General features: G+C 36.5%; 1 protein-coding gene across 2 annotated transcripts in view; it reads left to right on the top strand.

The window, feature by feature from the left end:
• LOC140152168 (coiled-coil domain-containing protein 125-like) overlaps positions 1-15,389 on the top strand; it is a 29,170-nt gene extending 13,781 nt beyond the window's left edge. The window contains exons 5-12 of one of the 2 annotated variants that reach the window (XM_072174477.1): positions 6,245-6,316; positions 6,667-6,752; positions 10,121-10,203; positions 11,355-11,479; positions 12,158-12,265; positions 13,039-13,219; positions 14,372-14,529; positions 15,229-15,389. In XM_072174477.1, the coding sequence (XP_072030578.1) occupies positions 6,245-6,316; positions 6,667-6,752; positions 10,121-10,203; positions 11,355-11,479; positions 12,158-12,265; positions 13,039-13,219; positions 14,372-14,529; positions 15,229-15,354 (939 nt within the window). In that variant the 3' untranslated portion in view covers positions 15,355-15,389. Of the gene's footprint in view, positions 1-6,244; positions 6,317-6,666; positions 6,753-10,120; positions 10,204-11,354; positions 11,480-12,157; positions 12,266-13,038; positions 13,220-14,365; positions 14,530-15,228 lie in introns of both variants that reach the window. The other variant, XM_072174470.1, reaches the window with a different exon arrangement.
• Positions 15,390-15,698: the final 309 nt, after the last annotated feature.

Genomic DNA, 15,698 nt, shown 5'->3' with positions numbered 1-15,698 from the left:
CTCAATTTTTAGAATGACCAATGGAATGGTATCAAGATTTTCAAACGCCGTTTACTCAGAACAGCAATTTTGTGTATTCGGCACTCTGCCGTGTTCATAACGATATGTACCTGTAATGTAGTGTGTGAGGGGGAAAGACAGACATACAAATAGAAAGACAGGGGACGGAAAGAGAGTGAAGAGATACATGTATATTCTTTGGCCCGTCTCAAATTCGGTAGCGACGTAGGTGCATATTTTACTGGTTGCGGTATGGAATCACATACGTAAAGTTCATCGCGCAGAGCATACACACATGTGTACAACAAGTGCGGTTTATCGGCACGCTTGAAGCGCAAGCGCGAAAAAAGCATTGATGTCACTTCCGAACTTGAGGTGAACCAGAGAATAGCAGAGTCTGTGAGATGGGAGTTAAATATCAAACCTATATGAAAAGAAAGTGTGATGGCAGATAGATAATTGCCTGTTTAGAGCTGCTGCACACTGTAAATGTGCACATAATCCAAGTCTATACTACTTTTGTATCACTTAAAGGGACCATTGAAAGAAAAACATATTTGGTATCAAAATAAAGCTAATAACTTATAGAATCCATTTCTAAAATGATAAACGCAATTTTCCTTTATTTTACCCCCCAAATCAGCAAATAAAGACAAAGCGCCCAATGTCGCGTCGTTCCGCCCAATTCATATGTGCAGAGACACGTGGCAACCCCTGTGACGTCAAAGTGGTTATCCTTTCCGCTGCATGGCAACACTGCATAGTCCAGACTTGGTCCTAAACCAATAGTCCAGTCAATCTAAACAAATTTGTGGTGTCACCCACCACTAATTGCAACAGAACTTTTTTCACTTTTATACATTTTAGAGATGCCCCCTGAACATCATATCAAAAATATACTAAAATATACTTGGTGGAAAGGTGGTTTTTGGCGGGAAAAGGTCATACAGGGGTCAAATTTCAAAATTGCTCTAATCTTTTTAAAAACTATACCAAAGTATTCCTATAGTCTTAAGGATTCAGAAAAAGTATAGTTTGTCATATCTGTGATGTACCATTCTCAAGTTATAAGCCAAAAGGTCAAAGGTCAAATTTTGGGTTACACGTGGGTCAACTTTGAAAAAATGCTCTGATCTCCTTGAAAATGGTCTCAATGTGTTCGTCCTTTAAAAACACTCCAAAATAAGAATAGTTTGCCATATCTTGGATGTTTCGTTACCTAGGTAGCAGGGTAAAAGAGGTTACTGACCATTGAACTCTATTGACCCCGACCTAGTTTTCGATGTTACGCATGTAATTAAACAACCTAAACAGTGCAAATATTCTTTAAATGAATCATGTTTGCAAGACGAACAATTTGAGACCATTTTGGTTAAAATCAGACAATTTTTAGTTTTTTGACCTATGTTGAACCCAAAATTTGACCTTTGACCTTTTCGGTTCTAACTCAAGAACCGTACATCACAGATATGGCAAACTATATTTTTTCTGAATCCTTATGACAAGAGGAATAATTTGGTATGGTTTTTAAAATGATTGGGGCGATTTTGAAATTTGACCCTGTATGACCTTTTCCCACCAAAAACTACCTTTCCACCAAGTATATTTTGGTATACTTTTTGTATGCTGTTCAGCGGGATATCTCTGACATTCATAGCAGTGAAAAAATATAGTTGCAATTAGTGGTGAGTCAAAACCCACTTTGACTGGACTACAACGCATGAACGTGTTTACAGCAATGAACTTTTATGCCTAAAAAGTAGGCCTATATTAAAAAGGATATTATAATATAAATTACAAAGCTACAATGACTTCTATGATAGGCCTATATATAAATTCTAGCTAGGCCTACAAAATTGGCCAACAACTTGTTTTGACTGAGGCATTCTGATATAGCAACTCTTTACTTATATTTCCTCTGAAATATCTGGTGAGGATAGGAAAGAGAAGGCAATGATGTTTCGGGTTAACCCATGACATACGACTTAATTTCTTTAGGCCAAATTAGCCTACCTCTCGGGCGTGCAGCCTAGGTTAGGCCGTATAAAATTAATATTTTGGTTCTCGTCCAGAGGATTTTCATGAATTGATGAGGGAGGGAGGTGTTTTTTTCAGTGTAAAATCAGCATTGTCTGCAGTTTTCGGTCTTTTCCAACAGTGCTCGAGGAAACGATGAGGCACTTTTTTTTTTCAAATGTGAGATTCTGAGGTACAAACCCCTAGAGTAGGCCCTACACAAAAAGGCTTGGAAGTGGTCCTTGTTCTCTAATAAACTTATTGATAGGCCTATGTATGAAAAATTCATAAATCATTCCAAAGTCTAAAATAATTGAAAAATCTAAAAAAAAAAATCCGACAAATCCCAGAAATTGAGGAGGGAGGGGATGAGAACCAAAACATTAATTTTATACGGCCTTAACCGCCAGGCCTAAAACATAAGTCGATCCTGACTCAAGTTTGGAAGCTGAATTGCAGTGATTAAAGTGTGTTGCTTGTTTCTAAACGCAGTCGCTCCGTGTAGAGACAAACAGGCTCGGGAGAGCGAGTTGGCGCAGTTGTTTCCTCGCCTTGCACCACTTAATTATGCTGAGGTCCCGGTTCAACTTCAAGCCCCTGGCCTTGCGCCCAAAGACTCATGTGAACTTGGTTTATCTCGATCCATGGTTTTCTTGGGATCTCCAGTTTCCTCCTGCTTCTCAAAAATCGGTGATTAGTTGTTTGGTTATCAAAAACTTCCTTCACCCAATGAAATTTGGGGAGCTGAAAAGATAATTGGTGGATGTTACAATCCAAGTGCGGCTAGATTTGCGACAGGTTCGGCAGCATCCAGCCTAGATGATGCGATCTGATTGTGATAAGTACCATGGCAGCAAAATTACAGCGCTTTGAACCCTCCGAGGTCTGGGAAAAGGCGTTATTATATAAAAGCCGAAATTTATTTTTATTTATTTTTAAAAGCCTATGAAAAATGAGAAACAAATTTGAAGATAAAGAACCACGAGAGGAACATATAAAGGCCACTCCAAACAATCATGTGAACAATATTTACTGTCAGCCTTTAGCTTACGTTATGGAAATGCTTATAGGCCTAATCCAATCTCAACTCCCACTGATACTTGAAAGTGCAAAGTGTCCGAGCGTTTTATCAAAGGTAGGCCTACTAACAGTTACAAAGTTTATGTTGATTGGGTAAATCTTGTAAAATACAGCGCCCTGGCTGGATATTTTGTTTTTAGAAATGACTGACATCAATTTAAGCATAGCCTAGGCCTACCCGGTCCTAACCATCCATGGATTAAAATAAGTGTAGTCCTATAATATTTCCCATTTGATGTTTGTAGCATAGGCCTATAGGCTTTTTGAAGGCCTATGTATGTTTATAGGCGCTCCTCGTAATTTATTTCAAGAACAGCTTCCATGTCATGTTCTTCTGAACCAACTTCTTCATCTGCCGTTCAGCTACTGCCCCAGTGCCAACGGCTCAAATAATATTGGCAAGTCTCCCGTATAACACATGGTAGGCCTATAGGGGAATAAATTTGCAAAATAAAAGTGCCTAGGCCTACTTTGCATTGTTTGGGGTATGAAAATAAGCACTTTTAAAAGTTAACTTTTTAAAGAAAAAGATTTTTTATACCAATTGTCAGGTTTTGGAAAAAATAATCATCTCTTGAATATTTTTTAAGGTAGGTCCTACGGAAAAAAATACATAGGCCTATAATAATAATACCCATGGGAGGTGCTCGCGCCGGCACATCATCTGCAATTGATGTGTTGCGACAAATCTTGGCGATATTCCCCTCAACATCGTCACTATATCATAGGCCTATAGGCATAGGCCTACTCATAATTAGTTTTATGGTTTTATATATGCCATGTAGGGCCTACATAAAGTCATCGAAATCATGGTCATGTTGACCGGGGGGGTTGAATTTATGAATAACTAAAATAGGAATCTGCATATGCTTGATGATGATAAAAAAAAAACCAATTGATCATCCCCGCCCGCTTCCTTTCTCATATCATTGCAATGGTGGGAGTCTGAAATGTTTAATGCTATTTTCTTTATTATTAGGGAAAACTTCTTTTTTTTTAATGTTTTAAAAGTTAATAATAGTCAATAGTTTAGATTTGCTTCTGTCCAATAAGCATTTCAATTTAGAGGCTTTGTTTTAATCATCCTCTCAGAGAACCATCAAATAACAAGAGCCTCGATCCTATCATCCTCCTCTCTACAAATTACACAACTATGAACTAGTAATGTCCGGGAATAATACATAGGCCTAAATGATTCGTTTGCATTGTAAAAAATAACTAATAAATGATAAATAAAAAGGCCCTCCACTAACATGTGGACAATCAAATGGAATTTTGTTTTTACTTAACCTTTAAATAATTATAAGTGGTTGTATTACCATGATTATTGCATCTGATATTTAGATCGCGATCGCTGTTGTCAAATTATCCCGGCAAAAATGTCAACGCAACACAAAACGCGTAACCACAATGACGTAATCCGGAAAGCGCCCAATTTTCTACTTTTGATAAATGACACGCGATGTAGCGTCGGAAGGGGGTAAATCGAGTACGTTGTTTTCATTGTATTTTTATTTCTAAAATAGTTAGTTCTTCAATTGTTTTAGATATTGATTCTATATTTTATGGGCTTTATTTTGATACCAAATCATATTTTCTTTCAATGGTCCCTTTAACAACAATTCATCTTTTATTATAAATATTATTTTGCTAGATCTGCTTTTATTTGTAACGTTCGTAAGCACAAACAATAATTAAATTTATGTTGCTACTGCACATGCTGTGACAAAGAATCTATGCATTATGACTGACTCACAGTGCTTTTTACCTTATTATTTTCTCTTTTATCAAATAGTTTGCTCATGTAAGTGATTGCATTATTGCATGTTGATGTTTAGCTTTGTGTGCAACAACATGTGTTCACAGCTGTTTTGTGGTGTGGGGTGAATGCACAATGAATTACATATTTCAAACTTTTGCATGTTCATCTGGTACTATTGTCCATTCAAATATATAGAATCAAACTCTTCTTAATTAACAAGAATTGGTGAATTAATGTGCATGCAAAGGAACTCTTTCTTATTTAACAAGAATTGGTGAATTAATGTGCATGCAAAGATTGCATGAAACAAAGTTGTATGGGTTAAATTGCATTTTGGCCCATCTGATAAAGATTTTTTTTTAAATATAATTTTTTATAATTTTTTGGCAGCTTTGGGGAACCACTGGACCTATTTTGAAGTGCTAGGATCATTCCCAGTTAGTTTAAAGAAGACAAAATTGGGGAAAAAATTAAGGAAAAAAAAATTATAGTTTGTGAATTTCAGGGGGGAGCAAAAATGCGAACATAAAATGTGCTTTTTCGATCTCTAGTTCTTTGTTTATAGATAAAAAAAATCATTATTTTGCCCTTCAAATTTAAACAAATCAGTGATTAACATGCTGCTCCATCTGGATGGTTTGTGTGTAAGAAGTAAATAAAGATCATGTTACATGCAGAAATAATTGGGATGAAGTTAGACCATCCTCCTTTAATTTTGATTTGAAGAAACTTGACACGCCCAGCAATGTGGCACATAATCTTTGAGTGCACCATGTAATTTACAATGTATCGTAAACTTTGACTTCATTACACCCTCTGTATGGCTTGCACTATTATTTGCACTGGTATAATGATGGGAGATACATATAGGTAGATGTTCTTTTTTTATGTTGCACAGATTCTAACTTGAGGACGATTCCATTCCAATTTCAATAAGCACACGTAGAAGCACAGTGTGTAAACCTGTGCTTCTAGATCCATTTTCAATGCATTTTTTGGCATGAATTCACAGAATTTTTTAGATAGCACAATCTGAAATTGTTCATGATTAAAAACTGTGATGGCGCAGTGGTACGGGCTCTGCCTTGGGATCAGAATTTTGCATGATTGAGCCCTATCAGTGCCATTGTGTTGTGGACTTGGGCAAAGCGCTTTACCTTGCTTGCCTCTCTCTACCCAGGGGTGAAATGGGGAGCTGTTACAAATATTTTCCATTGAGCATCGCCCTATGAACATGAGCATGCCTTGGGCATTGTATGGCAGTTTCTAACAGCAGTGTATGGCAGTTTCTAACAGCAGTGGAATAAATGTAAAGTGCTGTATAAATGCCAACAATAGAAAACTAGGTTGTGACTATATTTTACCTCTTACTGTTTTTATATGCAGTCAATGCTGGTGAATGCTACTCAAAAGAAGTTTGTGGAGTCATCGACAATCATAAAGAAGTCACTGGAAAAGGTAAACTGATGCTTAAGGCAGTGATATAATTAGTTTCATGGTTTGTGGGATATCTTAACTTCCTGGTGGGTATGCTTCATTGCAACAGGATGGGAAACATTCTGATATGATGAAAATGAATGTTATCTTCCGTATAATCAACAGCATACTATCTTAATTCCATACTATCCTAATGGCTCAGCAGATTTCAAAATGTTACGTCAGCAGAATTATATTTGAAGTCATTGACTATATTATTGGTTGAAAAAAATCATACTTTAACATGAATATTTCAGAAAGCAAAGTGTATGAATAAAAGTGTTGACGAACTGTGTGTCTGATTTCATTCCATGTGTGATTTTCTTGCATAGGAGGTGAACTCTCTTCAGTTTGAACTAGATGTCAAAATGTCTAGCCTAATGTTGAGTGAGCAGACATGGGCTGAAAGATTTGACAGGTGAGAGTATACACATGTAAATCAGGAAATCATTTTAAGATTATGACTGCTTCAGTCATTTGAAAAAGGATGTCTCCGGCAATCACAACATTATGCCTTATATGATAGAAAATTAATTATCAAGCACGAATCACATGGTTTTTATTTGTTTTTATCCGTCAATATGAGTAAAACCACATGATTCATGCTTGATAATTGTTTTTCTAACATATGAGGCATAATGTTGTGATTGCCGGAGTAATCCTTTAAATCAGGTGCAATTGTGATGCAGCACATCAAAAGGGGCAGACTTTTGTGGCAAAGAGCTTTTCAAAATATAAAGAAAATAATAAAATTTTAAGATGCTTTTTCACTTATAAAATGTAAATGCAAATGAAGTACATTTTAAAGCTTACAAAATGCTCTCAAAGCAGAAATACCGAACTCAAAATTGACTTCACCTGCAAAGTCCCCCCTTTTTGATGTACCCCATCACAATTTATCTCTTCAATGGTAGAGCAGTTTATTATCTGTGATGTACACAATGTTCAATTTCTACCTTATCAAGGACCCCATTGAAAATAAGTTTTTTATATGACTTTCATTTATTTAATTAAAACTTTCATTTCTTGTAAATCTTTCTCTGGGCTTTTTAAAGACTGTTTTTGTATGTATTTTTACAATAGTTTTATGCAATATTGTAGTTATATTTTGTTGTTAATACGAATAATATCAGTCATTCAATCAATCAATCAATCAATCTGCAATAAAGGAAATAATGCTGGCACACTTTCAACGTATGGATGTCAATTGCTTCCCCTTCCCATAGTTGAGCAAAGCCATGTTAGCAGCAGACCTGCAAGACCCCTTAATATTGATGGAGAGAGTGGCATAAAGGGGGAGTGAATGGAACTTTGATACAGGGTTTATATGATATGGTGTTCAATTGGGAGGAAAGATGCACTAAAAGTGTGCCAACCTTTTTTCTTGATTTTGAGTCATGTCTATATCACAGGTCTTGGTAGCTACTTTATGGGGAAATACTCTTAAATTCCATCCAACATGTCACATGTTTTCCATTTTCTGCAAATTTATAAGTACATAAATGTATTCAACACTTCAGATATTCAAATTCCAAAATTTGTGCCTAAAAAGGTTTTTTTTAAATAATTGTAGATGTTCATTTTTGCCAGATCAAGCCCAAAACATTTCCAACACAGCTGAGCATAAAAATCACTTCTCATAGACAATATGATACAGTCCCTGGCCAGAGAAAATTACTAAATCAATATATTTATAACAAGAGAGAATCCAGACAATAACACAACACCTGTTATAGCACTCAAGGAAATAATGAACATCATCCCACAATCAGTCCTTGGTCTGAATAGCAAAGTATAATGGTCTGCTGCAGTACTATAATATATTAGTTTGTCACTTGTCAGCACACAAGTATTGACTGCACTGGTTTATGGGTAGAGATTTGTCTTGAAAGCATCAGCTCTAACCTTCAATGCAATGCAATGTATGCATGTCTAGGTGTCAATAGTGTGGCTTGTAAATGGGGCTTTTTGTGTCAGGTCATTGGATCATCTGTGGGTTACATACTTTAGGTCAATTTTGAGCACCATTTTGAAATCAATGTGCTTTTTATGTGGCTGGAGACTAGGGTGATTCACAAAAATGAAATTGGTATTTTTCAGCGGGACACCCCCTCATTTTGTTCATTTTGGTAATAAAATTATACCTGCAAAATATGAAAAAAATTCAAAAAAGTTTAGGGGTGCTACCGGTCAATGAACTTTTGTACACAAAGTCAATGGGATTTTTTGTCAAAAATTTCAAACGCTTATTTCAGGGCCTAAAAAGTCTACCAGGCTTGCAAAACTGAAGTAAATGTTCAATGATATACCTAACTTTGTGTAAACATGGGTTTTTACCAAATTAAAGTTCATAGTTGACTGTAATAATAAAAAATGTTTCAAAAGTGACAGAGGGAGTGTAGCTCAAGAAAAGAATACCCTGGGATATCCCTGAATCCCACCAGGCACCCCAAATTTATACCTTATTGAACTGAACAGTAGATAAAAAAAAGATTAAAATTCTTCACATATTAGTTTACCCCAATGGTGATACCAGCTTTGAAATCTTATGTACATGTAATAGTAACTATCAAAATCCATACATCTGTATCAGGGGTGGTCATTATGGCCATACCTGATGAAGATTTGTATTGTTTGAATTGAATGACCACAGGAAGGATTAGATTCACCATGGTTGAAAAGAAATGTATATAAATTGGGGTCACAACATTGGATAGTGGCCAGTTCAAAACTACACCTTGTGCAAGGTACTTGTGACAAGAGCTAGAGTGGATAAGACACATTTACTACTGGATTACACATTTACACTTACATAAAATTACAAACCTACACACATTCAACACTTGAATAACATAATTTACAGTTACAAACCTACATACATTTTTAAAAAAAAAGAAAGAACTAGAGCCCCATAAACACAACTTTATATTAGCCAAGTACCATAATATTTTGGCTGTTCCAGCAACTGCCTTGCCCCAAATGTAACAGTTTTCACAAAAATGCAATTTTCTGGAAATCGGGTTAACATTTTTACAATTTTCTTTAGCATTTATTTTAAGGACATTACTCACACTATGATCAAATATTTTTGGCACAATCAGGGAAAATTAACATGGCTTTTTTGTGTTGTAAAGAAAATGGCTCATAAATCCCATTGACTTTGTGTACAAAGTTCATTGACCGGTAGCACCCCTAAACTTTTTTGAATTTTTTCATATTTTGCAGGTATGATTTTATTACCAAAATGAACAAAATGAGGGGGTGTCCCGTTGAAAAATACCAATTTCATTTTTTCTGAATCACCCTACTGGAGACATTTGAGATTTGGTCTATTTTACCTGTTCTTGAACCTGAATTGTACATTTAGTTTGGGATATAAATGGTGAGTACAATTAGGGCAATAATATTGTCAACAAAGCAATTTCCCCGATTGTCAACAAGCATGGACCTTGTTGACAAAAAAAAGTCATTAACAATATTAGAGATCAGCTTAAAACATTTAGCATGAAATAATTGCATTCGTTTTCTATTTTGTTTTCTGCGTATACATATGGTAATATTTTGATGTAAATAAACAATGTATACATGTAACTTGGTCTCTGAACTTAATACTTTGGCTTTATTAATATACTACTTTGTCGACAATGAAAGTACTACTCGACAACAGTCCTATTAAGAACTAACAGTAACATACAGCTTTAGGAATGTGCCTCATACTAAATCAAGACAATTATTTGTCATATAAAGTGGTTAATTTTTGCCGTCTGTGAATACTTGATTCCATAGATTGTGTTTAGAAAATGCAGCATTAATGGCCACATTACAAGCCAGGTCAGATGAGCTCAGAAAGATGCACACAGAAAAAATGGGTGAGTAGAGTAGTAATTGTTGCATTGATCAGCCTTCATGCATACTTCTTCAGATCTACAGTGTACTATTAGTTGTTAGTTGAAGTAGTGTGGGATATCTCTAGTCAAAAGGCTTGGCTGGTGTACAAATGCTGGTACTATTATCTGTATCCTCCAGATGAATCTAACAACAGGCCTTGCTTTTGAAATATCCAGGGGTGCTACTAATTGTACTCAAGACATTTAGGAGTACTATAGGAGTGCTGCAAATTGCATACCTCAGCATATTAAGGAGTGCTGTATGCATGTGCTAACTGAATATGCTTTGAATTGCACGACCGCTCCTGGCAGGCGATATTTATAGCAAATTAATTTTTTTGTCATTTTCAGAATTTTAGAATTTTTCTTGAAATTTCCTAAATTCTGTGAAACATTTCTCCTTTATTTTATTACCAAAATAAAAATAGTAATATGATGAAACAAAGCTAAATAACAACTGATTTTTATTTGGGTGCTCCGTCGGATATTACATTACCGGTGCAGCCGGTCAATGTGAAATGGTCAAGCTTTCGTCAGATGTGGCTCTGACTTCCATCAGGACTGAAGCTAAATAAAGTAATGAAAATGTTATTAACACATTCATGCATTTAATAACATTAAATTTAGGTGAAATAAATCTCTCCCCTAATCCCTTTTTGGGGTTAGGGCAAGGGTTTTTTGGGTCAAAGGTTAGTTTGGTTTGGGTGGGTTTGTTTAGTTATTTAGTTATAGTGAAGTTTGGGGTATGGGTTAAGTGTGTAATGTCAGTAAAAACATTACCATTTTGGCCTTGGAGAATAGGTTTTTTTTAAAAATCAACCAGGAGCATTCCAGTATTTGGGGTTTTTAGGAGTGCGATCAATTGCACTCCTTGGGGTCATTTAAGAAGTGCAGAGGGGTGTGATCATACTCGCACTCTTCAAAAGACAAGGCCTGTAATTTTGTTTTGTCCAACAGAATCATGAGAATATACTTGGACGTTGCAATAAATTTAGATTTTGTTACTAAATTCAGCTGGCAAGCCATTAGAAATTTGCTTCTATGCAGCACTTGAACTAAAATGTATTGCTGATATTCAAACTGAAAATCAAATTTTATCACAGAAATGTAACAAATTCTTTATTTTGTTGCAGCACTTATTCGTGAAAAAGATGAATTGATTGCCAGAATGGATGCCAAAGAAAGACTTGAGTATGATAAGGAGTCATCTTTAAGTAGCAACAACTCAGGGAATAATGATGACTGTAGATTAGCTGAGGTAAGTCTGGTATCATTAGCAGAACAGTAAATACTTGTGATTTTGGTATCAGTCATCATTTCAGCGATTCTTCTCATGAAATTGACATGTGTATGGATTTTTTTGCCACCAGTTATGTGCCAAATGTGTAAGGAAGATTGCCATCTGAATTTATTCACAAACGCCGACTAATTAAACACCGAATTTGTCCTTAGTTTATACTTAATCCCACATACCCCCACACAGATGAAAGCATTATTATCAAAAACACATAAGGGGATGTGCAATAATTATGAGTCCCCTAGTGATAAAATTTTGTAATGTGTGCCAAATATTGCTTGTCCCCACAGCCTGATGAAAATTACTTGCTCCCCCCTCCCTCTTAGCCTGCCAAAAATCTTTGTTCCCCCCTTTACACATGTCAATATTTTTGGTTCCCAATTTGCAAACTTCAAATGGTCTAGATAAATAATGCGAGTGTAGCGAGCAGGAAATTTTGCATATTTAAATATTCTGTAGTGTCTTTGTAGTGTGTTATTTAAAAGGTGCCCTGTAATGTTTGCCAAAAATTGCTTGCCCCCCCTCACAGCCCCTAACCAGCTAAATAAGCCTGCTTTTCCAAACAACAGGAGACCACCCAAATGCTTCCTAATTTGATGACATTCAAATTGTTGTTTTTGATGACCTTGTTATCAACAGCTGTCAGTGTTAGGAGCATGTGCTTGCAGAGGGAGCCGACCAGAGCCATGTCGATGTGCCAAAGCAGCAGCTAAACTAAAGAAAGAAAACCATCAACTTATGGCAGAGGTAAGGATGGGAAGGGCAGTGATGGTAGAGTGAGTTGGTACTACAGTAGGAATTTCAATTGAATGAACGCAGCTTTCAACAGCTGTACTCGATCCAACCGCGATAGTATACCGTGCATTTCATACTACAACGTGAACGCACAACCTTGGATATGATTTTAACCAATCATGTTTGAGTTGGCATGATTGGATTCACTTCCGTGTTACGTACGCATAGTTGCACACGCTGGCGTACATCGTACAGTGTATGTGAAAAATCGTCAGGCTGTGTTCATTCAATTGAAATTTCTACTGTAGTAAGTAGATTTTACCTCACAGAGTGACTACCAGAACTGCAAAAAAAGTGTTTCCCAAGGCCACCAGGTCTCCCTCCTAACAGATGGAAAGACCAAGTACAACATGACATTGACAACAGGAATAAAAACATAGGGCTCAAGGAAGACTAGGGTGGAGGCAGTGGCTTGTTTGAGATCAAAGAGCCTGAGGACAGTAGTCAAAGTCAAGTACATCAAAGTAGCAGCAACATTTGTTCAAACTTTTTTCTGTCAAAAAAGCTTTGTGCAGAAGGAAGGATGATTATGGTTAGGGACAGTACTCATTCAGTTACTTTGTAAGACTTTCCAATTCGGTTCAAGTGGGGTAGGTAGGTTTGCATTTGAAGAGAGAGTTGACCACACCCATGTTGAATGTGTAAGATAAAAATAAGATAAAAACATTAACCGAAAGCAAAAGATTTCTCATAATATTCTGGGTTTTTTTTTTTCTTTATTGTAGGTCACAAGATTAAGTCATGAGCTAGCAGCTGCTCATCTATCAGCGGATTCATTCCGGTTAGCATTTGAGGACCAGTTAGACCATAACTCAACACTTGGTTGGCATGTTGTGCAGGATATGAACAAGAAAAAGAAAACAATCAGGTTACCATGGAAACGAAAAGCAAATCATCCTGACAAAGGTATAATTTTTGTTTCAGTGCACTTGATAATAATTTAGGATTTAACCAAACTGAATGCAATTATAGTATTTTTGGTAAATTCTCCCATGCAACATGTAGGAATATAAATGTCATCTAGGTGTCAAGCGTGTTTGTGTATTGGTTGATAGGCTAAACAAACATGCAATACTCAGTAGAAATGATCATACAGGAATGTGCTGCAAACATCTGTCACATTTTTGGCCTTTTACTTTATCAATGACCTCTTTTTCCAGGCTAATTGTGGTATATGGATGGGTCATATTTTCCAAATTTCTCTCAAGTTTTTTTGGAAGATAGTTACATTTTGACTCACTTTAGCCAAAAATTTTGGAAAAATCACAAAAGTTTGGGGAAAAGTTGTTAAATTTGGCTGAAAATTTTGATTTTGGTATATTGATGCATCCAGATTTCTTGAAAAATTGGTATATTGATAAGTCCACTTTCAAATTTTCAGAGGCACATTCCTACCCAAATCAAAGTCTTCCATAACATATTTGCATATATCTGTACAATCAATTTCTACCTAGTAGTCTGACTAGTAGGGTTTAAATAGCAGTCAAGTTAGCTCAATCGATAAGGCGTTCGACTGTGGTGCGAGAGGTTGTGGGTTCGAACCCTGGCGGTGCCTAGTACGCTCACGTGGAAAGAAAATTGAGTTAGCTTGAAATTCCCCTGTACAAGGAACTCACTGCTAATTTGTCTCGTTGTAACCCGTCTGAAACTCGGGAGCTGATCCTGGTTGCGATGGTTATTTGTGGAATGTCTAGGGTGTGCGCTCTTGAAGCAGCAAAGTCCCTGATTTGTTGTTTAATGGTTTGAGGAATGATGTGGGCCGTAGTGGACAGCGACAACCTGGAAAGTGTGCTGAGGCTTGTGGATCAACGTCTAGGCGTTGTGCCTGTGCGTAGCGCACTATAAATCACTGCGCTTTTTTTTTCCTTTTTTTTTTAAATCTCCAAACTAGCTAACATGATATAACTTCACCATTGAACACCAAAAAATTCTGAAACTGCCCACCAGAGAGAATGATCCCTGACAGACAGTTTTCCATGTCTATAGCAATAGAGTATTGAGCATTCCAGTGGTGCAGGACATGACTTAAGCAATTTTCAACCATTCTCCTAGGTGCAGAAACCACCTTAAATGGAGATGGCAACACCATGTATGATGACACTGGTGGCAGCATTCATGAAGGCAGTGCAGAGAAAGATGATGCTCATGATATGAGGAGCATTGGGGTACAAGCATCACAGCCTGAACCAGCTCTTATAGGGACATTGATTGAACTGGTAAGTAACTTGTTATGAAACTCTTAGACCAGGGGTAGATTTCACTAACATTTACAATGTATCTTGCCGACTGCTTAGTGCCCGAAGTGGATAAGTGCAATAGCTGTCCTGTGAACATTGGCAATTTACACACAGTTGTTACATGTCCTTAAACTAAGCACAAGTCCAAACTTCTTGAATCTCTAACATATAAATCATATGGAAGATTACAGTGTGTTTGCACTGATGTGTTTAAGGACTTACAATACATTGAGAATGTTAGTGACACTTAATCCCTGTATCTGTAAACATGGACAAGGCTGCCCATGTTCTTGGAACATGGGATGATAATGCTACTGTGGGCTATATACACACAGATCTCTTCAGTTGGTGGTTTCATTCTTATCCCTATTATTTTAGTATGGGTTGCAGCTGGGTGGTTATTTTTTCTTGTTCATGTGCACATCATATGTTATTTCTTTTACATTTTATCCCATCTGCAATTTTGTACATTCTATTTTTTGGTAGTTTTATCTTGAGCTTCTTTCTTAGTATTTTTATCTTATGTAAGTCCCCTAATTTAGGTATGAATTTCTGTACTTAGCAATTCACAGAATAATGCAGATGCTCATGCAATTACCTGTTGGAGACCACAGAATTGTACCATATGATTTGGACCATTTAAGTAAATTGTGATACTTTATTATGATCCCTTTACAGTTGAATGACAGAAGTCAAGCCTTAGCTCATCAGCGTCTAGTAGCCAAGATGTTAGCAAGAAGAGCCCAGGATCTGGAGCAGACTATGTCTAGACTCACCAAGCTATCTGGCTCGCATGAAATCTAAGTATAATACACAAGTATAAACATGTATATCATAAGGGCTGTAAGAGGTCTGTAAAATACAACTGACTGCAATGCATTTTGTCTCCCTTGAATTATTGATGTCCATGTGCAATTTAGGATAATGTTAAATTGCACCTTTCAGTAGCAAGCTGACACACACAAGGTGCAACAGGTCATGAAACTGCCAAGTTTGATTTCCACATCACTGAAAGGAAATTAAATGAATTGTAGTCACATTGATCAGTATTCACAGAAGAGCACTAACTTAAGTCCAGCACTAAAATGGGCCTATTTCAGTAAATGTGTCTTTCTCTTAGTCAACTTAATTTTCACAACATCAAAGAT

Source organism: Amphiura filiformis, chromosome 1 (genome assembly GCF_039555335.1).
Source record: "Amphiura filiformis chromosome 1, Afil_fr2py, whole genome shotgun sequence".
NCBI classification, from domain to species: domain Eukaryota; kingdom Metazoa; phylum Echinodermata; class Ophiuroidea; order Amphilepidida; family Amphiuridae; genus Amphiura; species Amphiura filiformis.
Note: the sequence above shows the minus strand (reverse complement) of the source record. Positions and strands in the feature narration are given on the sequence as shown.